General features: G+C 40.9%; 1 protein-coding gene and 1 long non-coding RNA gene across 8 annotated transcripts; one reads left to right on the top strand and one right to left on the bottom strand.

The window, feature by feature from the left end:
* Nucleotides 1-307: 307 nt before the first annotated feature.
* LOC308596645 lies at nt 308-4,324 on the bottom strand. The gene is made up of 5 exons (XR_014012600.1): nt 3,773-4,324; nt 2,421-2,499; nt 872-970; nt 608-624; nt 308-344 (listed from the first exon to the last, which is right to left on the bottom strand). It is a non-coding gene; the product is annotated as an uncharacterized lncRNA (long non-coding RNA).
* On the top strand, nt 3,445-27,758 carry RAP1B (RAP1B, member of RAS oncogene family). 7 transcript variants are annotated; one of them, XM_081211855.1, is made up of 8 exons: nt 3,445-3,465; nt 17,042-17,128; nt 18,917-18,985; nt 20,122-20,178; nt 22,389-22,529; nt 23,538-23,681; nt 25,827-25,942; nt 26,511-27,758. In XM_081211855.1, the coding sequence occupies exons 2-7, from the start codon at nt 17,072-17,074 to the stop codon at nt 25,911-25,913; spliced, it is 555 nt and encodes a 184-aa protein (XP_081067981.1). In that variant the 5' UTR covers nt 3,445-3,465; nt 17,042-17,071; the 3' UTR covers nt 25,914-25,942; nt 26,511-27,758. The 7 variants fall into 7 exon arrangements, with proteins under 7 accessions (XP_081067981.1, XP_081067980.1, XP_081067976.1 ...); XM_081211854.1 differs by lacking the exon at nt 3,445-3,465 and adding an exon at nt 4,480-4,607; XM_081211850.1 differs by lacking the exon at nt 3,445-3,465 and adding an exon at nt 4,615-4,745.
* Nucleotides 27,759-27,798: the final 40 nt, after the last annotated feature.

Here is a 27,798-nt window from a genome sequence, read left to right as displayed (position 1 = left end):
TCAACCAGGTGAAGCTGGGCAGGCACTCGACCAATGTCTGCAAACATTCATGAGCTGGGTAACAGCCAAAAAATTTAAGCTGAACCCCTACATAGCAGGTGCTATGAATTGGTGAAAGTTTGGATGGGAAAGAAATTGCATGAGAAGGCCCTGCTCTCGGTTTGTCTGGGGAGGACGCTGGGCAAAGTGGGGAACCCAGAGAAGGTATTTATGGTAGGCTTTGCTGAAGCAAATTGCCCCCACCAAAGCAGCTGCCCAAGGATGCTGGGTGCTGATGCTGACCCTACACATGAGAGACAATAATTAACTTCCATTTTCTTTCTCTTTGTTCCACTTTTTGACTTCTGTTTTGTTATGTACTGAAGTTCTCACCCTGGGCCAGCAGGGGAATACCGTAGGTAGTTCAGGTCCACATATGCAAATAAGGGATCGGAAGTGACGTTCAATGATTGGATAGTTACAGAAAGTTGTTACAGTTACGTTGTACTGGAGCTCTATATAAGCAGGCTGGCTGAACCCTTCAGTTCAGTTCTGTTCTGATCTGTGAATAAACAAGAGCTGTTTGCAGAATCGCTGTGTCGTCTGATATGTTCACCCACAATTTAACATGTTTCAATATATTTTCTAAACCAGTAAAGAAAGAAAGAAAGAAATCTAATATACTGAGGCTCCAAGAAGTGCGTACAGAGAATACAATGCTTTACAATACCATGGGGGGAAATATTTTTTAAAACACTTCCAGTTCCCAAACTAAATCTAATTTTTCACTTTTAATTTTCAGAATAGCAGCACTGAGCCATCTAAACAGTGCAATAAATAGATTGTCTTAGGCAAGCGATCTTTAAAAGTACATTTCTACAATCCTACTCACCTTCCTGTTCTGTTTGCAGTTTCTGCCACATCACTTTAATCATGCTTCATCATTACAGTTCTTCTTGATGGGGCAGTTTAATTAAACTTCCTTTCCTCTCTGAATCCAGGAATATACAGCAACTGTTTGTTTTTAAACACCTTCCCAAACTTGATTTTGGGAGCATCTTTTCATTAAACAGCTTCTACTATATCATTATCAGTACCACGGGGAGCTATGGCATGAGCTAACCCACTCTGGGTTATAAATAAATGTCCTCTACAGTCTATGGGTGAACTTCATACAGAGAAGTAATAGGCAATACATCTTGCCTATTAAGCCTTCTGCACATATTGACATTTAACTATTGTGGTTTCATCAAATTGTGTAAATACTTTAGAAAGCCATTGATAGTCACTGTCATTTGTAAGGCGAGGGGAACAAAAGCAGCCATTAGATTAAATTTCTTGAGTGTCCATAAACCACAAATGGTGTCTGAAGCAAATGATGGCACATTCACAAGATAACATAACATAACATGGATACATTTAATCACTACTGCCTTTTAACAGCCAAGCATCACCAGACGTCAATATCATAATCTCATGCTATATGCTTAGCCTCCTTTCTTCTGGCAGGAGTCTTGTGCCTTTAAACCAGCAGAGGGGGATCTCTGGTCCACAAACCTAACTAGGCCCAGTAGGGATCCTAATTTGGCCATTGTGCCAATTATCGCATACCATACCCACCTGCCCCACACTTGACAACATTATGTGATATCAGGTGTGGACATGTGTCTGCAAAGGAAAAACCGGAAGTTCAAGCACACTCTTGGCAAGCAGGGCACCAATGAGCACCAACACAGAGACCCACTGGGATTGGCCACACTAGGGAGTTCAATATCAAGAACGTCTTAGTGCAACCACTGGGGCTTACAGCACTGATCAGCTCATTGGCTTTAAGTGGGCCCAGCACTGCACCCAAGTGATTTTGAGTATGTGGTAGTTGCTATAATTTTTTTAGTGTAAGGCTACGTACGTATTAGAGGGATGCAGGTGGCGCTGTGGGTTAAACCACAGAGCCTAGGACTTGCCGATCAGAAGGTTGGCAGTTCGAATCCCCGCGACAGGGTGAGCTCCCGTTGCTCGCTCCCTGCTCCTGCCAACCTAGCAGTTCGAAAGCACATCAAAGTGCAAGTAGATAAATAGGTACTGCTCCAGCGGGAAGGTAAATGGCGTTTCCGAGCACTGCTCTGGTTCGCCAGAAGCGGCTTGGTCATGCTGGCCACATGACCCGGAAGCTGTACGCCGGCTCCCTTGGCCAATAAAGTGAGATGAGCGCTGCAACCCCAGAGTCGGCCACAACTGGACCTAATGGTCAGGGGTCCCTTTACCTTTACCTTACGTACGTATGAATTATCAAATGATTGTCGTTTGTCACTACATAAACAGGAGAAAACAGCTGTTCATCACAGCTGATCAGATCCAAGTATAAGGCCATGATATTAACATATGCTATGAAAAGAGGTCCTGCGTTTAAATTATTATTATTAATCTAATATAGTGTTCACCTAGAGAAAGGTGCAGTGTTCCTTAGATAAGCAGCATCTGGAGGCTCAGAAGTGATGTTCCACGCCCCAAAATCATTAGCTGATTAAATGCAAAAAATAAAACAAAATGGTTCACCAATACCCGCCGAAAGTTGAAGTCTTAATTGAAGGGAGTAAATACTGAATTAGGATGTCCATGGAAATCCTTACAGTGACCTACATGACTACTCATAAGACCCACTAACAGCAATGATATACTCCTGGGAAAGGGTACATAAGAGTGAACCTTTACTGTCCAGGGTTCTCTCAAATCCACAAATTACAATGAGATTTTTTTTGGTGATAGTATTGTTTGGGCTACTGAAAGTCCATGGGAAATGCTGAGAATTAAAAGGGAAGTCACATGATGGAAGGAAGGTAGATATAAGTGGAATGAATGAATAAGCAGCCCTGGTATGACACTGTCATGCTGGCCAATAAGAAAAATATGGATGTGGGTAGCATAGAGGAGGAGCAGAGATGTCGTACCTTTATGTCCCTTCAGTTCATGGCCATGTGTGTAGCTTTATGCCAGCCCCAGATCTGGTGCATTTAAATATATATATATTCTGGGTAACTTGGGACCTGTCTCAGTTTCTGAATATGTTGATTATATTAATCTTATGCCACAGAGAAGTTGGTTAAGATAAAACTAGCGACAAATGTCAATCAGTTTGTACAGTATATTTGTAGCCCTATCCTAACCAAGTTTGCAGATAAGTAGATTTCATTGCTTTGCCAACTGATTAAGATCAGGCTGTAAAAATATCATATATAAACAATGAAAGATAAGAGAGCCGCTTTAGGGAAATGCAGCTTTTCTTCTTTTCTGTATTTGATGTCAGCAACTGCCTGCCTTTCCTCCGCCACCACACCCACTCCCTTTCCTGGGAGTGTCACTGTCACTGCAATTTCCTGCCAGTTTTGCACAACAGTGTGCTCCCAATCCCCCTAAAGTGAGTGGTGTGAGGAACATCCCATTCAAACCAGCAGAACAAGGAGACCTCCTGTGCATGTCTACCCAGAAGTAAGTCCAGCTGAAATCTGCAGTGCTCTCCCCCTCCCCCCTTTAAGTGTGAACAGGATTGAAGCCCAAGTCCCTTTTGCTTTCAACGGGACCTTAAGTTGGAATCTTATGCATGCTTTCCCAGGCAGTATGTCCCACTGGACACAGCAGGATTTAGCAACATCCTTAGGGCTGTGCTGTTAAGTCTTCATGACTTATTCTGGATTCGTGGTCCAGTTAGGCGTGCCTCCCTACTCGTTTCAATACCTAACTCTGCACAGAACTGCACAGAATTATTTCACAACATAAAGCAGTCCTTTTCCCACACCGGCTTTGAGATGGATGCCTGACCGGGCTATTCTTGCCAGCAGTTCCGTGAAGAGCCGCCCCTTGGGGAGTCTGTAGATGAGGAATGTCATCCCAGAAGGGGAAACTGGGCGGGGACGCGAAAGGAGCATGGCTTTCCTAAGCATGAAAAACTGCCCGGCTTTCTACATCGAGATCATTTAGCAAGAGTCTCGAATGGAGCGGCCACTGAAGATGCAACAATCCGGTGGTCCTAAACATGTCGCTTCGGAACTGATCCCCGCACGGGATTCCATGGGGCTTCCTAATAAGGATGTTTAGAATGCCGGCGTTCTTCTTACAGAACCCCTCTTCGCTGCCCGAGAACGTGGCGCGACCGAACCTGCTCCCCCTTCCGTGCGCTGCAGCCGCACTTCTCCCTTGCACACCAGGTTCTCTCCCCCACCCCTAACTATAGCGCTTGGCAATGGGGCGCTGCTTGCTCGCTTCTTCTCCACGCATTTGCGGGCGACGACTTCTCACTCTCCCTCTCTCTGGGGGCTGCTTGCTGGAGCTGCGGCAGGATGGGGGCCCTGCGTAAGGTTGCGGGACGGCATGTGTGTGCGTGTGTCGTGGGGCGGAGGGAGAGGAGAGGCGGAGAAGAGAAAGGAAGTAAGGCGGTGCGGGGGGGGGAAGGCTGCAGTGTCTTCAGGACTGAGCCGGCCGGCCGCGCGTGCGCGCTGGGTGCGGAGCAGAGAGGTCATTCCCCCCTCCCCTCCCTTCCCTCATCACCACCGGACCGAGCAAAGAAGGGAAGCAGCCAGAGTGAGGCTCAGGCGTGCAGCGTCACGGCGGCGGCGGCTCCAAGCCTCGCCCAGGCAAGAGGTAGCGAGGAAGGAGGGAGTCTCTGCGCGCGCGCGGGTGTGTGTGGTGTGTGCGCGCGCGCACGGGCGGGGAGGACTCCGGGGCTCGGCCAGGGAGGCGGCGACGGACGCGGGGAGCGGCAGCGCCGTCCGGTAGGTAAGAGGAGGTGGCGGCGGCGGCGGCCACGGGAGTGACGGCTGGGTGGGGAGGACGACGACGAAGACGACGAGGGGGAAGGGGGCCCGGCGCCGAACGCGTGAGGGGACGTTGGCGGTTGGCGGTTAGTGCCTGACACAAGCGGGGTGGGGGTGGGGGGGGCGGCGAGGGCGAGCCGGGATGTGGGGGGGGGGAGCGGCGGCGGCTCCGCTCTGCAGGCGGGACAAGGTTCCTCAGAGAGAACATGGCGGAGGCGGAACCGAGCCCGGCCGCTCCCCTCCTCGGTAAGGGGGGTGGGGAAGCCGGGCTCCTCTTGCCTCAGCTCTCTCTTCCCTCCCCCCCACCCCGTCGCTTCCTTATGGCCGCCTCCCCAGGAGAAGTTAGAGCGGAAGGGGAAAGTTGGAGCCCCTTTGGCGAGGCCGCCCGCAGTTGGGACCTGCCGGTAAGGAGGAGAGGGCGGCGGCGGCAGCAGCAGCAGCAACAACCACCCCCCACCCGCCCTGCTTGTAGCCGGGAAGAAACTCCGCCGGACTCCCGTGGCGTCGGCCTCTGCTGGAAGCCGCCGCCCCGCCTAGTCCGGCTGGGTCGAAGCGGCTCACTGTTTCCATTCTCCGCCCCAGCGGGGAAGCAGGGCGGCCGTTTCCCAGGCGGAGATAGGCCTCTTCCGCTTTCCAGCCTCTTGCCAGAATCTGTTCGCATCCCCCTAAAAAAAGAAGAAGAAAAGAACGAGCGGCATTTGAACGCGGGTTCAGACTCCGCATAAGGGAGATTCGGCGTCAAATCGGGCCGAATCTGAATTGAGATCCGGGCCCTGTTCTGCTGAACTCACATTTGCATATATATATATGGGGGGGGGGACCGCTCGGAAAGAGTTGACGGGGGAGTGCTGCATTGATTGCAGATCTGCCCCCGTTACAGAAAGCCAGACAAATTGGAGAGCGGAATTGAGGGTGGGTGTGGGGATCCACCCTGTACTGTATACTACCCCCCTTTGTGGTATTTCTAGCAAGTATGAGATATCTGATGTCTTGGACTTCAATGCAGTGCAACTGCACTAAAGTCAGTGGGTGTTAATTTTCATTAAAATAGGCTTAAGGCGTCAGGTTAAGAGGAACTAGAGCAGTTCCAGCTTGGCACAGTGAAGTTAACTTCACAAAATGGAAGTCAGTGCTATCCACCACCTCTTTCTAATAAATCATAGAATTGTAGAGTGAGAAGGCACCCCAAGGGTCATCTAGTCCAACACCTGCAATGTTGGATTCCTACCCATAGCTGTCTCTGAGTGGGCTCCAAGCACTAACCTTTTGGTTAATAACCAGATACACTTGACCCAATATGCCACAGGAGGTGGCCATATTTCTTAACTATTCTGGGTTTTAGTGGCATCTCTGCCTAACGCACAGACTCTCTTCACTTTCTTTTGCTGTGCTGACTGGCTGTACAGTTTCTAGTTGATGTGTCCTATATCAGTATCTGAGAGTAACTTCCTGTCTAAGAAACTAAATCCAAATGAGACTAAAATGATTGTCAAACCCCATTATTTCATTGGAGGTGGAGAGTGGCCTTGAGGTGCTCTTGAAACTAGCACCATGTTCAGAAAGGATACAGGTGTGCCTGGAAATGTTTTTCACCAATTTTATCTTCCTCGGACATTAAATCTAATATTTCAGGCTTTGATACTTCTGTAGTTTGAATACTATAGTTGCTTCTTGGCAAGATTATAAATGAAGATTAGATGAAGATTAGTTTAGAATTCTTCAACTTGTTCAGAATGGTGAGGCTTTGGAAATTTGTCTCTCAATGGGATGTGTCAGTGGCATAAATCTCATGCACTGGCTTTTTGCACCTTTCTGGGCATACTTCTTTATGTTACTTTTGTTCTATAAAGCCCTTAATAGTTTTATAATCAAATACTTTCTCATTCCCTTTATCCAAACAAGAGCCTGTTCTATCAAGAGCAGCCCTGCTCTTCTTTTTTGAGTGGCAAAGATATATAGATAATTTTTTGACTACTCCAAAAATATGGAAACTTCTTTCCCTTAAGGACTTACCAAACAACACCTGGAAGTTTATCAGAAGCAGTGGAAGACCATTCTGTTTCGGCTTTACTTTTGTTCCTTTCAGTTAAGCCAGCGGAGTATTGTTGTAAATGTGAACAATAATGCTTCCTGAGCCATAAGAATTTGGTAGGACACAACTTTAAATCACAATTTTAAGTATAAGAGTGCAATGAACAACTTCACCAACTATAGCAGTTGAAATGCTAATGTGAATTTTATTTTTCCTTGATAACCTCCCCCTCCCCCCAAAAATATATTGATGTGTCATGGGTTTAGAATGGCTAGTATAGTGGCTTGTGAAATATTTTTTCACCAATTTTCTTCAGTTACGTTGATTTGAATACTGATTTTCTATAAATACTTGGGATTCCGTAAGTTCCAGTATTCTCCATTTTTCCTTGAGAAAATATTTGAATCCTCATATCCAGCAAATATTCCAATACAGGAAGTTTGTTTTATTCTTCCAAATAAAATAGCAGACTTTGCGCAATACTAGTTAATCTTCAAAATTAATAGTTAGTTGTAAACATAGACTTGCATCTTAAGCTCTTACTCTGTTAACAGAAGTTCTATTCATGGAAAGAAAGTACAATTACTCTTGGAAGGACTCGTTCTGTGTGCTGAACTTCTGTGAATGGAAGTTCCTTCAAGTCACAGAGAAAAATATTAGAATTGAAGCCATACATCTTGTATGTCATCTAGATGTATGAAGCTTTATTGGTGGACTTCTAGGAGCAGAACATGTACTGCTTTAGTTTAGTGTTGAACTAGGTGTGGGAGTTTGCAGACTAGTTTAGCCAGTTGAAACCCATTGCCATCAGTACGCATTCCTTGCTTTGATCAGGTACAGTGGAACCTCTAACTGCAACCGTAATCCATTCCAGAGGTCGAAACGGGTCGCTGAGAAAGCCACCGTTGTGTGCGCATGTGTGAACGGCAATCGCCGTTCCTGCGCAGGCGCGAACGGCAGGAAACCCACCAGTTACTTCCGGGTTTGCCACGGACATTGGGCAAAATGGATGCAATTGGAGGCAGACGTAAGAAGAGGTTTGACTATTAGTACAGTAAAAGGATTTACCTGCCTCAATATGAAAGTAATTGCTACATGTTTCAGTATCTTGACAATTTTTGTATAGTTGTATTCGCACTTGTGATGTGATATCCGAAGAATGATTAGAAAACAAACAAGAAGAAACAAGCTTAAGAAATGACTTGAACTTGAGTTTTGTAAAACAAGGTGAAGAACATGAAATTACATAAAGGACCAGTTGTGCAAGACATTGAAATATAACTATCATTTGGGCTTCAGAATCAATTAAATGCAATAGGACCAAACTGCATGTGAGGGCAGTTGCCTATTTTTATTCACATGTATTCCCTGTTTACATATAAAGTTGGCAGTGGTGGCTAATTTTTGCATTGAAAGAGGCAAGTGGTTAAGGGGAGCTGAATCCTCCTCCCCGTCCATGATTGGTCAGTGTTCTCCCAGCTGAACTTCAATATTGAAAGTGAGTTGGCCTAGAGAAAAGTAAAAAAAAAAAAAGGGTAGACACTTGAATAAACAAATATGGCCATCCCTATCTAGTTTGTGCCTTAACACCAGTTCATTTCAGCACTTGGTCTCTACGCAGAGAAAGGTCTCCCATACATTTGCCCCCTTTACACATATATGCACATTCATAGAAGTTGTGTTTGGCTGCCTGGTATTGAAGCAGTTTCAAGTTGTATTTTTAATTCTAAAACATGGAAGATAGAAAAAAAATACTGTAATCTAAATGGTATCGAATAACTCCTGACAATTGATAAGTTGAAGAGATGGTGTTGGTGCCTATGTTGGAGACAAAGTGATGGATAGTTTATATAATAGTGACTGTGCTTAGCTTGTGGTTCCAAATATTGTTTTCAGATTGTGAACTCTTGAAAATTCAGCTTAAGAGAAATCAGCTTTCCTAAAAAAAGGCTTTTTGGTGGCAGTAAGGCATCTTTAGTACACTGGTATCTCTGGATACGAACAGGATCCATTCCGGAGCCCCGTTCGCATCCAGTAACAAACGTAACTAGTGATGGCACGTCTGCACACACACACGTCACTTTTCGCCACTTCTGCGCATGCGTGTGACATCATTTTGAGTGTCTGCACACGCGTGAGCGGTGAAACCCGGAAGTAACGTGCTCCGTTACTTCTGGGTTGCCGCGGAGCGCAACTCGAATGCGCTCAACATGAAGCATATTCAACCCAAGGTATGACTGTACTTTGATTAATGTGATAGAAATGGCAGTTAGGTGGTTGTTTAGGTAGCATGCATTGAACAAAGTTAGGTAGTAAAAATAATTGTGAAGAAGCGTGTTCATGCTGCCATGAATGGATAATTATTGCTGCCTAAATAAATGTATTTACAGTTTACAAGTGAAAACGTTTATTGAAACCTCCAATAATCTCTGTGTGTGATACAGAATACTTAAAACAGTTCTAATTTATAAAACTAGTGGAAGTTTATTAAGATAGCAGACTTCTAAAGTCTTGGTGAGTCTGCAGTCAGAGAACAGTGGAGTTTTCTTCCTTGTCAGAAATCAGTAAACTGACAGAAGGCTGCATGTAGCTGTTCAAAGGAAGACACATCTAAAAGAAAGGAGGACCTTTCCATACATCATAATCAGAAGGTTTTGGCCTTTTTAAAGTTTTCTTTATTTATTGCTGGGCCAATAGAAAAAGTTTTCAAATGACTGGTCAGAATTTTTTTAAAACATTAACTTTATAAGAAGAAAGTAGATACATCTACAAAGATGCTACTTAATACTTTGGTTAATTACAAAATCAAATTAATTTCATTGTTAACCATAACATTATAATGAATTATAACTATAATATTGAGTAAGGACTCTATAAATGTGAATGATTAATTAAATAGTTCTCTGGTTTTTATTCTTGCAACAACTAAACTGTGCCAGTCTTGGCTAATGGAATATTAATATCAAGAAAAAAGGTGGTCAGCTTACCAAGTCTTAATTATATTTGTCAAATTTTATGTCCTATCATTCCAACGTGGTTTTCAAGCCAACCATGAGTTTACATGGCAGTTTACATTTCCCCCTTATTCATCCTCTTAATGCAGTTTCCACCATTTCTTCTTTGACATTAATGTGGAGTTCATTGCCTCCACATTTTTGCCATTCTTTGCAAATATTCTAATTCAAAGTAAACCACCCAATCCATTGGGCGGTATGTAAGTTGCTCTTGAGCAGTCTATGTAAATGTATGACCAAGGTGCAGTGCACTGTAAAGATGCTATTGAGTTGTGTGTTCTGTTTAAAGATGTTATTGGTGCCCTCAGTGCAACAAGAATTTAGAGATCTTTCACAGGTCTCAGAATTGATCAAACTGGTTTCCAGAGTCAGAAAATTCAGGGTAAAGGAGAACCTCTTCTAAGATAGATTACTAATAGTAAAACCTAACTTTGACTCCTCTGTGTTATCAGCTGTAAGAAATTTCCCGCAAGACTTTTCTTTGATATTCTTTTGGTTTTATTTCCCCTTAACATATTGGCACCATGGGCGTCGGTGAAACTTTTCTGGGAAAAAATGCATTTGTGGGAGCATGCCATGCAGACTTTAGCATGAAGTACTTAGCAAGACCCATGCAAACATACTAATGATTCTTAGGTGATGGTGAATTGTCTTGTGAACATTTGTGGACATGGGCTTGATTGGGGCAGTAGACAGGGTGAGCACCTTATAAGGTCAACAGTGCATGTGCAGGCTTTCTTATGTTGGTGTTTCTTAAAATTTTTGAACAGCAATTGTAGCGCAGATTTCAAACTCTTTAAGTTTTCAAAGCCTTGCCTCTTTGTTCATCAAAGAACAGACTTCCCAGAGACAAATTCCATAGCTCAAATAAATGTGCAAATTTGCAGGACTTACTCAGCTTTCATAATTAAATATATTTGACCGGTTTGTGAATCAGAATGGTGTGTAAGAAGTGTCTGCCCTCAAAAGTGGTGGTTACTGAGAACATACTTTGGTTCTCACCACTACCTTTATCAGGCTTTTAAAATTAAGAAGGGTGGAGGCATTTTCTTTTGTCTTAAATGGTTGTTGACTACTGATAGCCTATCCCAAGGAAATGAGAAAAACTTAGTATCCAGCAATAGGAGTTACAGAAAGTCTAATGAAGAGAGCATAACTTGTAGGGGCAATGTGTTGAAGGTAGGAGGACAACACAGGACATAATATTTAAAGAAACTGGAATGTTGGGAGCAGAAAGACTTGATTGAAGGGTGTAGATTAGGTGGGAGGGAGACTAAAATAGTTGAAGGATAGTAGAAATAAACAAGGTAGTTGGGTAGTATTGAGCTCTATGGCAATAATAATAATATTAATAATAATTTATACCCCGCCCATCTGGCTGCGTTTCCCCAGCCACTCTTGGCAGCTTCCAACAAAATATTCAAAATACATTAAAACATCAGTCATTAAAAACTTCCCTAAACAGGGCTGCCTTCAGATGTTTTCTAACAGTCAGATAGTTGTTGATTTCCGTGACATCTGATAGGAGGGCATTCCACAGGGCGGGCACCTGGTTCCCTGTAACTTTCCTTCTTGCAGTGAAGGAACCGCCAGAAGGCCCTTGGCGCTGGACCTCAGAGTCTGGGCTGAACAATGGGGGGGGGGGAGAGATGCTCCTTCAGGTATACTGGGCCGAGGCTAGTATGCAGGGCAAGCATGATGATTTCTTTGTGAATTTAAGAGCTGCTGAACTCTATAAATCAATCTACATACTTCATCATATACATGCAGCTTATTTTATATGCAAATATGCATGGAGTGATTTTCCTTTATAAGGAGGGCTTCTCCAGCTGAGGAGTTTAAATGGGTTGCCTTATATGGAACTGCTTTGTGTCATCCTGTTAACTCCTGGTCTTAAATTCACCTGATAATCCAGGAGGGCTACTAGGCAGTGACCTCTTCCTTTCACTGTAATTGGTTTGTCTTTGTTACTGAAGCAACACAATGGGCCGGTACATCCACTGTCACACCTACAGATGTAAAAGAGAAGTAGAGCTGTGTGTAATAATCAGCATATTGCTGACAATTTACTCCAAAACTGAATAACCTCACTCACTGGTTTCATGTAGACGTTAAACAGCATTGGGAATAAAATTGAACCCTGAGGAATGCCACATTGAAGATTCCACAGTTTTGAAGTCAATATAGGACCGAGTGATCGAACAGTTATTGGATGTTCTGAAATTGGTGGAGACAACACCTAGAGTAGATGTTGCAACATGGGTGTAAAGTTTTTGAATTAAAAATTCTTGATTTTTAATCATAGATAGTAAAATCATAGAGTTGGAAGGGGCCCTGATGATCATCTAGTCCAACCCCCTGCAATACATGACTGTACAGCTGTCCCTTATGGGGGATCAAACCTGTCACCTTGGCATTACCAGCACCACATTCTAGCCAACTGAGTTATCAGATGCTTGCCCTCTTCAGGTGACATATTTTGGTGGAACAATGCACACTTAGGGTCATATTTAATGCATAGCTCTGCTTTAAGGGTTGTACCCAGAGACTGCATGAGTGGATATCAGGTTGTGCAACTGATCTTTCTCTTCACCTTCTCTCGCTGCTGGGGGGTGGGATTGGGAAACAATCTCCAGGAACTTGGGGAGGCCCTAGTGGAAGAGTGCAGGCCCAGAGTCAGTAGCATATTTATCTGTGGTGTAAAGATCTAATCTTCCCTTCCTTCCCCTGAAGCCCCTTGGCCCCCCAATACTCTGTCCAGAGGGTTTGGATCAGGGAGCCCTGAACAATGGGATGTATATTGTACAGGGCTTTAGGGGGAGAAGGGAATTACTCAAAATAGCGCAAAAGGATTTTACACCAGCAGAACTCCCACAGGGTTATAGTGAGAATAAATTTTGGCTGGCTACATAGTCAGCTAAATTTTGTTGACCCATACAGTTCAACTTCTGCTTCTGACTGTGAACATCTATATTAATGATGCTTCTGTTATTGGAAGGTAATTAATTAATTAATACTAATTTTTGAATGACTATATTTGCTTTGACGCTTTTGAAAACCTCATCCAGGAAATGTGCAAGAAACATCACTGATAGTGTTCATAAAAACATGCCAGTTGACTTCTGTATTGCGCTATTTGTCTCAAAAATGGACAATAATTGATATCCCAGAGACAAATGATATATGTGTCCCTCAAAAAATTAAATATGGGTGTCATGCGGTATGATCAGTGGTTTATGTAACTATTTTATAGGATTGTTTTTGTTGGAAATTAAAATGAATTTCCATGAACACCGTAAAACTTAACTAATATGCTCTGTGTGGTATTGTTATGCAATTGCTTTATGGTTGCTTTCTCTCTAAAGTTGACACAAAGCAAAATGTTATCTGAGTAGAGGTGGCTAAAAATAGTGCACTATGTGATAGTCTACATGCAGTAAACTTTGATGTAGCCCAGTAAATAAACTTATCCATAAGCTAGTTCTGAAACAAAAGTTTTTTGAATGTATGTGCTGTTTACTAAGCACAGCAGTGGTTTCTGGGCCTTCTTGTTCAAGGGTTAGTCTAGATAGTTGGCAGACACACACTTACTATTGGACCAATATAAATAATCAAATGAAGAAGAGGGAGCATGTTTTCTGGAAAAGCTCATTAGCTCATGGTTGAAGGGGGGCGTTCCTAGTGCTTGGTAGTAATGTGAAATCTGATTGTTCTGCGTAAAAGAACAAAATACTTCAGTCACAACAGGATAGCATCAGAGTTCCTGAATTGGACAGAGCATCATCTAATGTCAATAAAGGCCATTCACATCAAGGGAATCCAACACAAAGGCTTTTTTGCACAGCAGGGAATCAATATCACAAGCTGGAAGTGGCAATTAAATGATGTAGCTTGCTGCATCTAGGAGCTAGAACTTATTTGTTTCAGCAGATAATACTAAGCCTGCTCACTTTGTCTAGTAAAAAAGACCCATATTAGCAAACGATCCACTTTTTTCAAAAACCAAGGTCTGTGCTGCTTTCAATTTTACTAGGATGAATGCTCAAATTGTTCTGCTAAGGTCGTCGTAAATAATGTGATGTCTTTCACAACTTCGGTGGAACTTGCACAACAGGAAGGCCTAATTATTGCTAATCTGTCACTTTGGTCTAGTTTAGCTTTTCTTAGAAAGGAAGTTGGGTTATAAGTTATTTCCAAAAATGGTTTCATGTATAAAACACATGTTTGACAATTTTACTTAATGATTTGTTAACTGTCAGATCTTTTTTAACTGTTGTAAGCTGCTCCAAAATATTCCTGTTTCTGGGATCACAAAGCAAATTTTAACTATCAGTTAAATTTCACTTTTGTGAGAACCAGTCTGGAACTGTATTATCTTTCAAACCTCATGAATAACTTTTACCCTGTACAGACTCTTCTACGTGAAGCCCAAAGCTAAATTCAGTGTGCTGAGCAAGATTAGCTTGGACTACGTTCTCCCTGACAGCTTCACCAGTCTCTCCCCCCCCCACCCCAGTGTTCTATGTAACCTAAGCACATTCCTATTGCTTTGTACTTTTGTAGTGAAGAGATCACAAAGCAAGGAGAGAAAGTATGTTGCCCAGTAGATAATGGATGTGGATGAAAAGGCTACTTAGTGATGAGAGCACTTTTGTTCTCAAGACTGAAGTTTCACTTGATTCAAGAATGTATAGACACAGAATTACGCAACTGTGGCATTCATGTTTTTAGGCACACATGCAAAATATTTTCTTTGACCTATAGGTCAAATAAACTTTTAGTTCTTGTCAGAACACTTGGCGAAGAATCTAAGTGGTGTAATGAAAACAGAATGTTGATGAGTCCTCTTCTTCTATATAGCTCATATACTTATGTATTCAAATGAGGCACATGTGCTGTAACCCACATTTTCGAAGCACTAAATTGCTTTGGACAAGGATTTTTAAAGGACCATCTTCCAGATATAACTTCCTGTTTTCAGTGGTTATTGCTGGAAGCCCTGCTCAGAGTTCCATCACTGAGAGGCGTGTAGCTGGTGGGTGCACATCACAGGAAGGCATGGAGGCTGTTTCAAAAGCTGCTTTGCAGCATTAATCCAGGAAACTCTGGTATTGGGTTTAAATGAGAGGCATGGAAGACTTGCAAAACCATTGTGGTGCATAATGACATCATATAATTGATAGGTTGGTGCCCACCTATCAACTTTGGCACACAAAGCCAATCCTGATAAGAATCTGGTCCCCAGAGGCAAAAAAGTTTTCCCCTACCCTGCTTTAACTCCATCCAACTTTCCATTCTGGGCCCCTGCTGTCAATCAGTTTCCCACACACTCTTCTGTCACATGCTCCTTGGGTGCTTTCAGTTGCATTTGAAGCTAGGGCAGTGTATGTTGTGCAATTCAGTTGGTGGAACTGGTGAACTTATGATACTATTGACCTAGTCTGAAGCATTAGATATGGATATTTCTCATATGCACACACATCAGTTTTGTTTGCATAACTCTTGTTATATACTTGTATATATACTTGGTTTTGCAAATCTAATAAGGTAGAACGGAACTTCAACTTTGCATTTGGCTATTTTCAGCTCTGTAGGTATATAGGTCCTGATTTAGTAGGTAGTAATGAAGTCCCCCCCCCTCAACCCCCTAATGCCACCCTCAGCTGTTCTGTTGTTGTTGTAGCTCCTGCTGCTGCTAGACTTCCTATGCTTGGCTGACTTGAGTGTAGCCTTTTGGTAATGAAAAGCCAAGATGTCTGCTGCAGTGTTCGAAGCTAGGCATTAGACAGTTCCACGATAGGGAATGGTCTGTGTGTGAGCAATTTCTGAAGTCCTGTCATGATGTATGTGACTGAGACTTGAACTTAAAATTGCCTCCTGCCTCCCAAGTGAACTGTCACCGCTTGCGCCGCAGCATGGGTCCGCTGACTGGCGCTGAGGGTGCGGGAGTAGAAATGACTCCCCGCATGACTCTAGAGTAAAGTCACGGCTGCCTCCTCAATGGGCTGCATCTACCCTTCCTGGCTTGCTGTTGCTGGGCTTCCTCCTCTCCTCTGTCTGCTGCAGTGAGAAAGAGTGAGCAAGCAATCGAGGCGGGCAGGACTTTGGGGAAACTTCTCCCTCAGTATCTACTGAAAAAGGACCTGCATGCTTTCTCTCTCTGCTGGCTTCACAGTTTCTCCACATTGTGATTTTTGCATAGCACAAATACACATCATTGATTCGCAATATATTGCCAGGTCAAAAATTATGAAACCAATATCATGATATGGACTTCAAATTGGTTTTGGACAATATATTGACAATATATAGCCCCTTCTTTTCTCGCCGCCCCAACTCCTGTAGGATCCTTCCCATTAGCTTTCAAATTTAGGCCACTACACCTCACCTCCCCCACCCTACCCCTATTATTGTGGTGGCCTATCCCCCCCCCGCCCTTTTTTTGGACTTTTCTGCATCCTAAACCTGGCCAGCTGCTTTAGTGGAGGAAGCCATGTGAAGCATGCCGAATTCTTTGCCATTTCACTCAAACATTCTGAAGAATGGCTAGCTCCTATATGTTAATTGCCTGTACATCAACATCACCTTTAGAGGCCTGTCAGTGTGTCCTTGACTTTGGTGTTTTGTCTGGTGGCAACTGGGTGTACGACTTTTTGGGGGGGGGATCAGGGTATCCCATCTTTAGAATTCCCCCCTCAGAAAGATCTGTCTGGCACCATTCCTCTTAACATCTCTTAGCACTGGGTTAAAATGTTTTTCTTTACAGATGCTATGTTGCTGCTGTTTTTATGGTGCTGCTTTTATTGATACTTGTTTTTTCCTGGGAAAAATTTCCCAGGTAAAATCAGTATTTGTAACATTTTATTTTAATAGTAAGACATGATCCCAGAAATGTAAGGTTACACAAAAAGGGTATATCAACTGACACTGACTTTATAGTTGTATCAGGACACTGTGCTAAATATATTACCTGCAGTGGATAAGTGACTACGATATTTGCTAAACTTCTTCCAACATACTTTTCAGACCGCCTATCACATAGAAAAATTGTTACTATTTTCAAACAAGCTATCTGTACTTTTTGTTTGTTTGAAGTTTTAGTGCAATAGTATGAACACTCTGTATTCTGTACTAATAGAAGATAAAAATGATAAGCCAAACTTGTGCCACATGCAGCTCAGTGTAACAGATTCTTTTTTTTCTTTTAGGTATTAAGGCGGTGACTCAACACTTGCACCATGCGTGAATATAAACTAGTGGTTCTTGGTTCAGGAGGTGTTGGAAAGTCTGCGTTGGTGAGTGATATTTTTTGGCCTCTTATGACTATGTCTAAGCATATAAAACTTGTGTATTTCATCTGAAACTCCCAGTAAGATGTGTCTGGATGTTTCAGGTGACTTCTGTGCACTGTGATGTGCCCGAGTCCAGTTTTTTTATGTGCGAAGCATGTGTTTAGTATTAAGTCATAGGATTCCAGATCCTGGCAAGCAATCCAAGAAAAGCACAATTATCCTGCTGTAAGCATCACTCTCTCTATTAAACATTCTAAGCAACCAATACGTTAATAGGCAGCTGGAAAGCATTTCAGGTGTGTAATATGAGCATACGCACATATACCGGTATATATCTGTGTGTATACATACATATGTTCTATACCAATTTTATTTATCTATTTTTAACCTACCTATAGTTCAGTCAGTACAGTCAATGGAGTGCCCTATTTTTTGTGTTTATTGAGGGTTGGAAAGCTGTTCATTTTGCTTTAAGAAAAAAATTAATGCTACAGTAAAAATTGTCAATGTTGGGAAGCTGGAATTGGAAGTAGAAGTGGTTGTTGCAGAAACAAACAAAATGTTCATTTATTTTTGAATCTCTGTTGAACAATATTTGAAAAATAGGTCAATGGTCAGCTTCCAATAAATTATATTAATGCTTAAACATGAATTCCAAAAGTTTACAGGTAGAGTGTTTTAATAGATGCTCTTCTTATCTATCTGTAGCACCTTATTTGGGCCTAAAATTCGGCTTCATTTTTAAAAACCTTAATCATTTGAGTTACTTCAATCATTTATAAAAGGTAATACAACTTATTGTCACTTCATCATGACAAGAATTTGTATAACCTTTTTGTTTTATTATTTTGCTCTAAAAAAGGGGGGAAAAGACTCCAAACGACCTCCGTTACCAATAAAGAGATTTTACTAGGGGTGTGAGATCATCTGCCCCAATGCATTCTGAATTTTCACTGTCTAAAATTAGGCTGGAAAAAGCCTCAAAAATCGGGAGACACTGAGGAAGTCACTCAAAATCTGGTGACCTTTTGAATGTGTCTTAGCATGGGGTTTGGATATTCAGAGCAAACACTACTTAATGGTAAATGTCAGTCAGAGAAACCCTATGCTAGTCTTTATTCTATTTTTTGTAGGAAAGCAGAGTGTGGAGGGTGATATCCAAAATTGCATGAGCACATTTCCACTTCTTCCCCTTCCCTTTGCACTCATCCTAAACTCCAGAAGGTCTTCCAACTATTTAGAGAAGATCTGGGGGACTACAGAGCCAGAGGAGATGAATGGGAAGTCCCATTGCACTTTCAGTGTATAAAAGCCTCATGCCATCAGATACATATGCAGAGAGAGTGCAGATGTCACTCAGATGCAATAAGATTAAGCGCAGCTCCCTTGAAGGCTTCCTGTCTTCAATATGTGGTAGTAAAGAAAAAAAGAGAAACGGATTTAAGCACCTTATAAGGGGGAAAGAGACAGACACCGGGGCATTGTCTGAATCAATTAATAGTGGCTGATGTAATTTATAGTACAACTGAGTTTAGTAGCACCTTCATTGTTCAAGGCTGAACAGTTTTTCTCTGAAGCAAAGTTCAAAACTAATGCTGGCTCTTAACCTTTAAATTGACATGTCAGTGTTCTGAAGAAACTTAATCTAAACATAGGCAGCAAGCTAGAAACAACTTGTGTTTTCTATATGTGTAATGAACTGTTTGCAGTTTAAATGTTCCTTTTAATAGGAATATTTATAAAAATTGCATTAAAAAGGTATGTATATATAAAATGCTGTTTTTGTTGTAGACTGTACAGTTTGTTCAAGGAATATTTGTTGAAAAGTATGATCCTACGATAGAAGACTCCTACCGAAAGGTATGCACATTATTTTAAGTTGTAGTATACATTTAAGTGAATAGCATATTTTGTGTTATTGAAAACAGTAGCCTATCACCCAAATGTACTTGGTTGAGACAAGCTGGGGATGTTGTTTCACAACAGTGAAAGTTACCTGCTTTGTTTTTCGATGTGGCTAAGTTACAACCCAACCCAACTTGAGAAGGCTACAGGCATTTCTAGTCAGATTGGAATAGGTCCTTTTCGAGATGGAAAGAAGCTTGACCTAGCTTCCGGCAGTCAAAAAATAAAAGTAGGGCAGCTTGGTTAGCTTGTGTCATGAAGGCTACTGGGCTCTGTTTTGAGCACTGAGCACTTTTGAACAAAGCAACTGTCCACAACTTACCATACCATAGTGACAAAAAAAACCTACCAACTTTCCGTGAATGATCTGGAAGAACCCAGTGATGTTTAATGAAGCTAAGTGAGGGTGGACCAGTTCACTGCCAGAATGGGAGAGGCCAGGAAGTGCTCTGAGTTTTCCAAAAGGAAAAATGTGGTGGGTTGTAATTAAAACATAAGAATAAACCATATAGACACAATTATAGCAGTATGAACTAAAATGAGTCACTATGGTCAAGAGGAACATTGTGTTAAAGCAAACAGTAGATGTCTTGAGCTCTAAAAGGCATGCACTTTACCTGCATTGTAGCACATTACTTGAGCATTTTCCAACCTGGTGTCCTCCAACTGTTTTGGAATAAAACTCCCGTAACCCCTAACCACTGGATATTCTGGCTGGGGTTGTTGGGAGTGGTGGACTGGGGTATTTGGTATTAGGAAAAATGGGCTCCCCCCCCCCCCAGTGTCCTTAAATGGTAACAAACACTTTCTCGCTGTCATCTTGTTCTTCTTCTGCTTTCGCCTTCCCCTCTGCTGGAATTTAGTGTGCAGTTCTTGCTACAAAATAAACCCCGACCCAAGCAAAATTAACATCTATTTTGCTATTTATTATAAACTCTCAAACTCTCTTTCAGCCTGCCAACTGCTTTGACTATGGTAAGGGAAATAATCTTGTGCATTGTGGGTATAACTTGTAAAGGCAAGTTAATGAGTATTTGAAGTCTTGCTGTTTATACTTCAGTACAAAATTGTGTCTTCTTCTTTTTTGACAGCAAGTTGAAGTAGATGCACAACAATGTATGCTTGAAATCTTAGACACAGCAGGAACGGTATGTAAAAATAAGACTAAGTGTAAAACTACTATAGGTCAACTTTTACAAATGAAAGAGCAATAGATTGAGCTACAGAATAAGCCATTCCAGTTAATTTCTGTAAACATTCATAAGACTATTAGTATATTATTGTTTTCATTTTTGTTTATTTGAGAGTGTGTATGTTATCCATGAAAAAAAATAATGAGCTACAGAACAAACTTGACAACAGTCAGCATGTCACTGTCATTCTTTGCTAAGTTACAAATAAATTGTTCTTCTTCCCCAACCTATTTGACAAAACTATATAAGTGACATTATTGGTAAGTAGAAGGAGGAGTGGAGGAAATGACCATTGAATTCTAAAATGATAGAGGGTTAGTTTTCTGTACATGTTTGAAAGGTATTAAATGCTCACATACAATCACTTCAGCATCTTGATGTTCAGCATCTGTTTAAAAATTGTTTTTCAGCAGGCACACTAAGCTTGTGGTATGGTATGAAGCTTGTACATGTAGAGCAACTGATCTGCATACGTAAACCTGTACTAATTATATCTTGCATATAAGGAGAAACAGTACACCAATCTTTGGATCCATCCTGTGACTCCCTCCCAAAAAACACACACAGAAAAAAACACGTGGCTGCACCATAGTTCTGCAGAAGGTGCAGCTTTATTTTCAGTCCCTTGCCTATGCCTTTTACAGTGCAGCTCTTCGCTGAGTTGGTATTTTTCACTCAGCTTTCCATCACCTTCCCAATATCATTCTTAGATAGTCTGTCAGTTCTGACACCACGTATGAAGCAGTGCTGTGCGTTTCCCAGAAAATTTTCTGCTGTCCTAAATCAATCACAACTAAAGTTAACATATCTATTTGTCTTATATAGACAAATATATATACATAACAATATGTTTCCTGAGGGGTGTAATATATTACATGCTGTGTAAAAATCTCAAAGTGTTTGCGGTAGCCCAAAGTAGTTCAGTGAAAATATTTGACTTAAGGGAAAAAAGCAAGAAGGTGTATTTCATGTGATTTAATTGTTATGCAAGCAAATACCAATTGGTCGGTCTGGTCTGTGAACTTCTTTTCAGCTGAAGAGCAGGACAGAAATGCTGTAAATAAATTCAAAAATGTACCTGGGGTTTTTAAAATACTAAATAATATCTGTCCTCCCCCCTTACATTATTTAAAGGGGAGAAATGAAGGCACTGAAACGATAAACCATTGAGGTGGTATCCTGCCAAGAATGGCTAATTTGTCTATTGATTCCAATGGGTCTACACTGAGTATGACTTAGCCATGTACCACCCAGTTTAAACATGCCTAAAGAGCAGTGCACATGAATATTTGCTCTCTCGCAACGTTAAATACAACTTTGATTCTATATTTGATTTTGTTCTGTATCCATTTTACTACCCAACTTTACTAACATTGAATGCCTTCATTATACCACTAATTTTTAGGAGGAAAAGGCTGTTCTAAAAACCGAAAATCGGGGTTGACTACCTGTCAGTCACCTGGTGTCAAAAACCATACAGGAAAAGGCTCAGTGCTTTATAAGCCCACATGTGGCACTTGCAAAAAACAGTGCACAGGGCTTTGCAAACTGTCGAACAGCAAAACTCGGTATATTACACAGATATACAAGCCCTGAAGATAAGCTGATCATCAGCGCCTCTGTGCACAGGGCTTTATAAGTGCCACTGATCAGCTGCAAAGCCCCTTTTGGCGCAGCTGAGTGTTTACCTGCCCCAGACCTGATGTCATATATGATGATAGGTGTAGGGCAGGTGGGTGCCTCACAAGCCAAATGGGGAGACCTGGTCCTAATTTGGTCCATGGGATGGAGGTTCCCCACTGCCAGTATAGAACAAGATGCTGCCTGAAAAGAATGGGAAAAGATGGAAAAAATTGTTAACTGACTAAAGATAGCTGGAACTCTGAAGTTTCACTACTAATTTACAGTGTGTTTAATCCATCTGCTTGTGCCTTTTCCCCCTGTAAATCTGTAATTCTTGACACAATGCTTCCAGCTTATTTTGAGTAAGTGTCAACTGATTACATGTCCAGAAAGCCAGCCAGCTCCTGTTTAGAAAAAACAGGATAGGAAAAGTAAATTCATGCTTAGGGAAAAAAAATGCTGTGTGATCAGTCCTCATAAGTCAGGCTGCATTTGTCAGATAACTGTTCTGAGTTCTCCATTTCTGTCATTGTGTTTTACAGGAACAGTTTACAGCCATGAGAGACCTCTACATGAAAAATGGTCAAGGGTTTGCTTTAGTATATTCCATCACAGCACAGTCCACATTTAATGATTTGCAGGATCTAAGAGAACAGATTCTTCGAGTCAAAGACACTGATGATGTAAGCAGTCTTCCTAAGCATTGTTTGCAAATGGCCAGTGGAGGTTCTCTTTAGGAGCACAGCTTATGGCTCTTCTATAGCCAGTGTTCTACAATAAGGACATGATCTGATGTATGCATAGTAACTTGCCTTGGGTGGAAACGGGATTCCTGTTGTCTCTTTCCTTGATATGTGGCCACTCAACAGAAGATCATCTGCTACTTTTATGACTATTGTATAAAAATGTAATTGAACTAGCACAAATTCACTATCAAAAGCTTTAAAGACAGAATAAGCAAGAATCATAAATATAAAAGATATTCTTTAAGTGGGACTTTATTATTTAAAATGGGACTTTGGAAGATAAACTATGCACACAGGCCAAGACTAGCAGGATTCATACTGCGTTTGAAAACGTAAACAATGCTTGGATATTCAGTTCCTTGATTAAGTAGAGACGTGTGTGCAGCTGGCCATTTTAAAACATTACAAAACAATGAGTACTGTCTGTGGTGTGAATTTGGAGCCAGAAGGAAGAGCACTGCTGGTTGGATTCAAAAGAAGCTGGTGCTTTGCTTTACTGCATTACTATATTGTGCCATATTGCTCCGTCTCAGATTCCAATTATCTCATTAGAATAAGTTGCTCTTTTAGGTTCAGAAAGTGGTGAATCATACAAAGGCAGTGGATTATTTTACTAGATAATATAACAGCCCTAAATGTTATGTTAAAATGAAATGTAGATTCAAGTACAGAACTGCAGTGCTGTATAACTTGGATTTGAGAACACCAAATCTAAGCTACTAGTGGCTTTATTCTCAAATGTTGATGTCTTAAAATTACTTTAATGATACGATGCATTTTAAATGCATTACCTCTAGTTTGATTGTGTAAGAATCCAGTTTTCAATTAAGACTTCAGATATAACTTTCAGAGTGTGACTGATTAGTATCGGAAATTATTTAACTTTTCACAGTAGTAGTTATTTAATTTACATTTTAAATCTTTACTTAATGTTTATCATTTTAGGTACCAATGATTCTGGTTGGCAACAAGTGTGATTTGGAAGATGAAAGAGTTGTGGGAAAGGAACAAGGACAGAATTTAGCAAGGCAATGGAATAACTGTGCATTCTTAGAGTCTTCTGCAAAATCAAAAATAAATGTTAATGAGGTAAATAAATAATTTTACACATTTAATTTTACTTTGTTTATCCCAAACCCACACCGCCACTGTTATCAGCTCTTGTGAGTTTTTAATCACCTTCATTATTCTAGTGTAAAATTAGACGTAAATTTGTACCTAATTCCTATTGAAATCAGTGGGATATGTCATTCGTTGCTGGCATATCCTGTTTCATTTCAACAAAATGCAGGTGGAGTCTGGCAAACCTGTCTTAAGTTGTTATGAATTCTACCTCTGTCTTAACTCAATGCTAAGGCAGAATGATGATCTCTGCTTCTGGAAAAGTCCAGCAGAAAGGGGAAGAGATCACTGCTCCAAAAAGGGGAGATACCTTTTTTTTGTTCTTGGCATAAAGTAGGGAGAGAATTGTCACCTCTGGAAAGTGATTAACTAATGGCATGAGGTTTCATAGGCAACAGTCCACTTCATGAGAATGAGGGAGACTAGTTGGTCTAAACAGCAAAGGGTATTGTACCTCCTTAAAGACTAACAGATTTGTTGGTCTTCAAGGTGCCACAAGAGGTAGCCCAGGGGTAGCCAACGTGATGCCTTCTAGGTGTTGTTGACAACTCCCATCAGCTGTAGCCATTGTGAATAATGGTTGGGAATTTGGAGGGCATCATGTTGGCTACCCAATTTAGCCTATTAGAGCAAAAACAATATGGCTATCCTTCTGGAAATAGACGATCCAATTCACCATGGCATTGTCTTCTGTTAAAGCCAAAACAACTGCTCCTTTGAAGTTTGAATGCTTCTAAATGTTAGAAATTAATAATCCTGTTTTGGAAACTTGTATAAATGATGTGAACAGATTGGGTGACTCTTTGTTGGCTTCTCTGATGTAAAGATATGCAGCTGCAGAAGACATGATTGGTGATGGGACTGTTCTAGTTATTTCTAAAACTTAAAATGGCAATCTTGGACTACATTTGGGGACATGCACATTACAACTGACAACACATTTGATCTTTCCCCCCCATGGAATTTCTTTCTTTGAAACTGGTCAGAATGCCTTAAACTTCCAACAGCTTTTTTAAAAAAGCATGAGCTCTTTAAGAGCAACTATCATTTACGGGTTATATGCAGTATTTCCCTGTGTTTCCCAAGGAACTCCTGAATTGCGCATAAAAACTATTCAAGCAAAAATTGAGGTCTATGGAATTAGGGGCAGAAAGAATTTTTGAAAAAAACTTTGGTGCGGGGAAACTAGCTTTTCAGGATGACATTTACTCTAAAACATAGCCAGCTATTGAATGAATAGCTTCATTTTATGTGCACATAGTCTAGAATTTATATGAAACTGTAAGGCTTTAAAACATTTCATCTTACCAAAGACCTATTCACATTATTTGGCCCTTAGAACTGGATCAGGATCTCCTACTTTGTTTCCTTAATGCAATGTTTGTTCACCTGTCAATTACATGATGTCACTATCGCCATTGTGTTTTCTTTTGTCTCTGCAGCTTATCAGAGATGTCAAACTTTACTTCCTTTGCTCGAGTGGTTTGATTTCAAACTATGCAAGCAATGGATGCATTTCTCTGGTGGACTTGGTTTAAGTGGCGCTTTGATCAGCATTGCTTGCCAAAGAACAACTGAGAGCACACTTAAGGCTCCTGATTTTCCCTTTGAAATTGTCTTTACCTGCCTCATATGGACCAGACATTCCCTACTGCTTATGTACAAAACAGGCCCAAAATATTTGCAGGATTCCTTTGCTTAACATAGGAGGAAATTAGTCCCCAAATATTCATGCTGAATTGTATGTAAAGAAAAGCTTCCTTAAAATCCTGGCGTATTGTGTGCATTTCTTGGAAATAAGGGGTCTTCAGTGGTGCTACTCCCTAGAAAGTGCTTAGGATTGCAGTCTCAGTCTTGTCTGTCAACCCCCTTGAAAAGAATCAGGGTCTTATTTGCATGATTTGCACTTCTGGGGGAAAAAAACTGGGAAAAGTAGCAGTTGTCAATTTTAAGAACTCTGGAGGGCAGAATATAAACGCTACACATCAGAATTTCGTTTGTGGCAGCAGATATCTGCAGTGGTATTTAAATGTCATGTTTAAAAGCTATGAAGCCTGAAAATGATCCCACTTGAAAAACATTGAATATATGAAGCAAACTTTGTGTTCACAGATCTTCTACGACCTTGTGCGACAAATTAACAGAAAAACTCCAGTACCTGGGAAAGCACGCAAAAAGTCATCTTGTCAGCTACTTTAATATATGTGTGTACTGTAGCACTGAGCCAGGTAAGTGTAAGCAACGTCTTGCCACACTGAAAGCCGCAACAAGTAGTGCTGTATTTTTAAATGATTAATTGATTTCTTTGCATTCACCGTGCTGAGATGCTTTTGATTATTTCAATCTGGTTTTAAATTATAACACTATATCTGCATCCATGTGCACTTGAATATGCATGAAGGATTGCCAGCTCTTTATAGGATGGGTCAAAAATTCAAAGTTAATGGCTTGGGATTCAGATATAGCCTTGTGCAAGTAAAAGGTACTTCTGCCAATGTTGTGGGGGATCTGACTTTTTTTGCCAGTTGCTTCTTGCTGCAACCTCCTGTGACACTTCTCTCAGACCTCAGGAGCAGTTTTTCAGGGGCTGCAGTAGGAAAGAGGTGGAAAAATCCTGTTCTGAGAGCAGAATTTCATTTGGGGGTAGTTGGAATTGAACCCTCTCTTGAAATGGGAAAGAAATTTTAACACAACTGAAACATTTAATGTATGAAACATCTTTTTTCAATACAGTGATTCTCTTTCATTGCTTAAATACCATCTGAGTATTAATCTCTGTTTCTCTTTATGTTCCAGGTCTGAAGAACTGTTGCTGACTACAACAGTGCCAGCATTCCAACTTTATTAAACCTACCAACATCTTAAAATGGACTTTCCTGTGGTGGTACCCCTTGTGAAATGGATGACAGCTACTACATCAGTTTGCACATTCTAATCACTTTCCAGTGTCACGAGAGATTTTTACTTATAAATAATCTAAATGTATGCAACTGGTAAAACCAGAGCCTACATCCAGTATTACTGATAAGAGACATTGTTCATCCACCAATGTTGTACATGTATGAAAACTGTACTGTATACTGCAACAAACCCCATACTTCCTATTGGAGAGTACAATAATGTAAATCCGAAAAGCACCACTATTTTAGCGTAATAAAAGAAAGTCCAAAGAGCTCCTATATAGACTACTCCAGATAACTTTGCTTCATCGGTATTTGTAGCTTATTGTAACTTTTTTAAAAGAAAAATACAGGATCACCATTGTATTGTACAAAAGCGCTTTGATTAACTCAACAGCTATATAGTTTTTTAATTTTAGGATAAAAAACCTGTGGAGACAGTGATCTAGTCTTTAAAATGAGTCCTTTCAGTATAATGTCGGTCTAAAGACATTGCCTTTAATATCTGTTGGGAAGGAAATGTCCAGATTTTTCAACCTTTTATTGTATGTTTCCTTTTCCTTGTTTACATAGGGAACAATGTTTATAGTTGTGTGTACAGTGGGGGTCTACAACAAGAAGTGTATATTTTAAAACAATTTTTTAATGATTTAACAATTTTTTGTAAATCATTTTGGCTTCTGCAGCTGTAGATTCTCACTGTGAATTCCCTTGCTTGCTCATGCATAAGTGTATTTGCAATACCAAATATACAGGTTTAGTACTTTTGCCTGTTAGTGATTGTTTTACATGTGTAACGTTTTGGTTGAGATGTTAAATGGTGGACGAGTACTGTGGATGTGAATGTGGGAAGTAATTTTAATCATGTGTAATTGGTCCCAGGGCCTAAGTTGCAGTAATTACCTTTTTGCAGATTTATTTAACAATGCCTTGTTGCTTTGTATGCATTAACGTTTGGGTGTAAAGATTGCGTGTAAAATCCAACAGGGAGCCACAGTATTTAAATTGACCAACCTAATGTTACAACTGCTTTGAGGTGGCCAAATGTAAACTAAAAGCCTTAATTAAAAGTGGTGCAATTTTGTATGACTTAGCATCAGTAGTTCAATAAATTTGGATTGCCATGCAAGGGCTTGCATTACAACTACCTGTAATTGAATGTTTTGTGTAATGTTTCAGTGAGA

Source organism: Podarcis bocagei, assembly GCF_964188305.1.
Source record: "Podarcis bocagei genome assembly, chromosome: 10".
Lineage (NCBI taxonomy): Eukaryota > Metazoa > Chordata > Lepidosauria > Squamata > Lacertidae > Podarcis > Podarcis bocagei.
This window is presented reverse-complemented; position numbering and strand designations above follow the sequence as displayed.

Excerpts from the sequence above, each read along its gene's own strand:
- RAP1B (XM_081211855.1), top strand. The coding sequence starts at position 17,072 with ATGCGTGAATATAAACTAGTGGTTCTTGGTTCAGGAGGTGTTGGAAAG. Across the intron at positions 18,986-20,121 it reads TAGAAGACTCCTACCGAAAG|CAAGTTGAAGTAGATGCACA; the intron begins GTATGCACATTA and ends CTTTTTTGACAG. Across the intron at positions 22,530-23,537 it reads GAGTCAAAGACACTGATGAT|GTACCAATGATTCTGGTTGG; the intron begins GTAAGCAGTCTT and ends TTATCATTTTAG.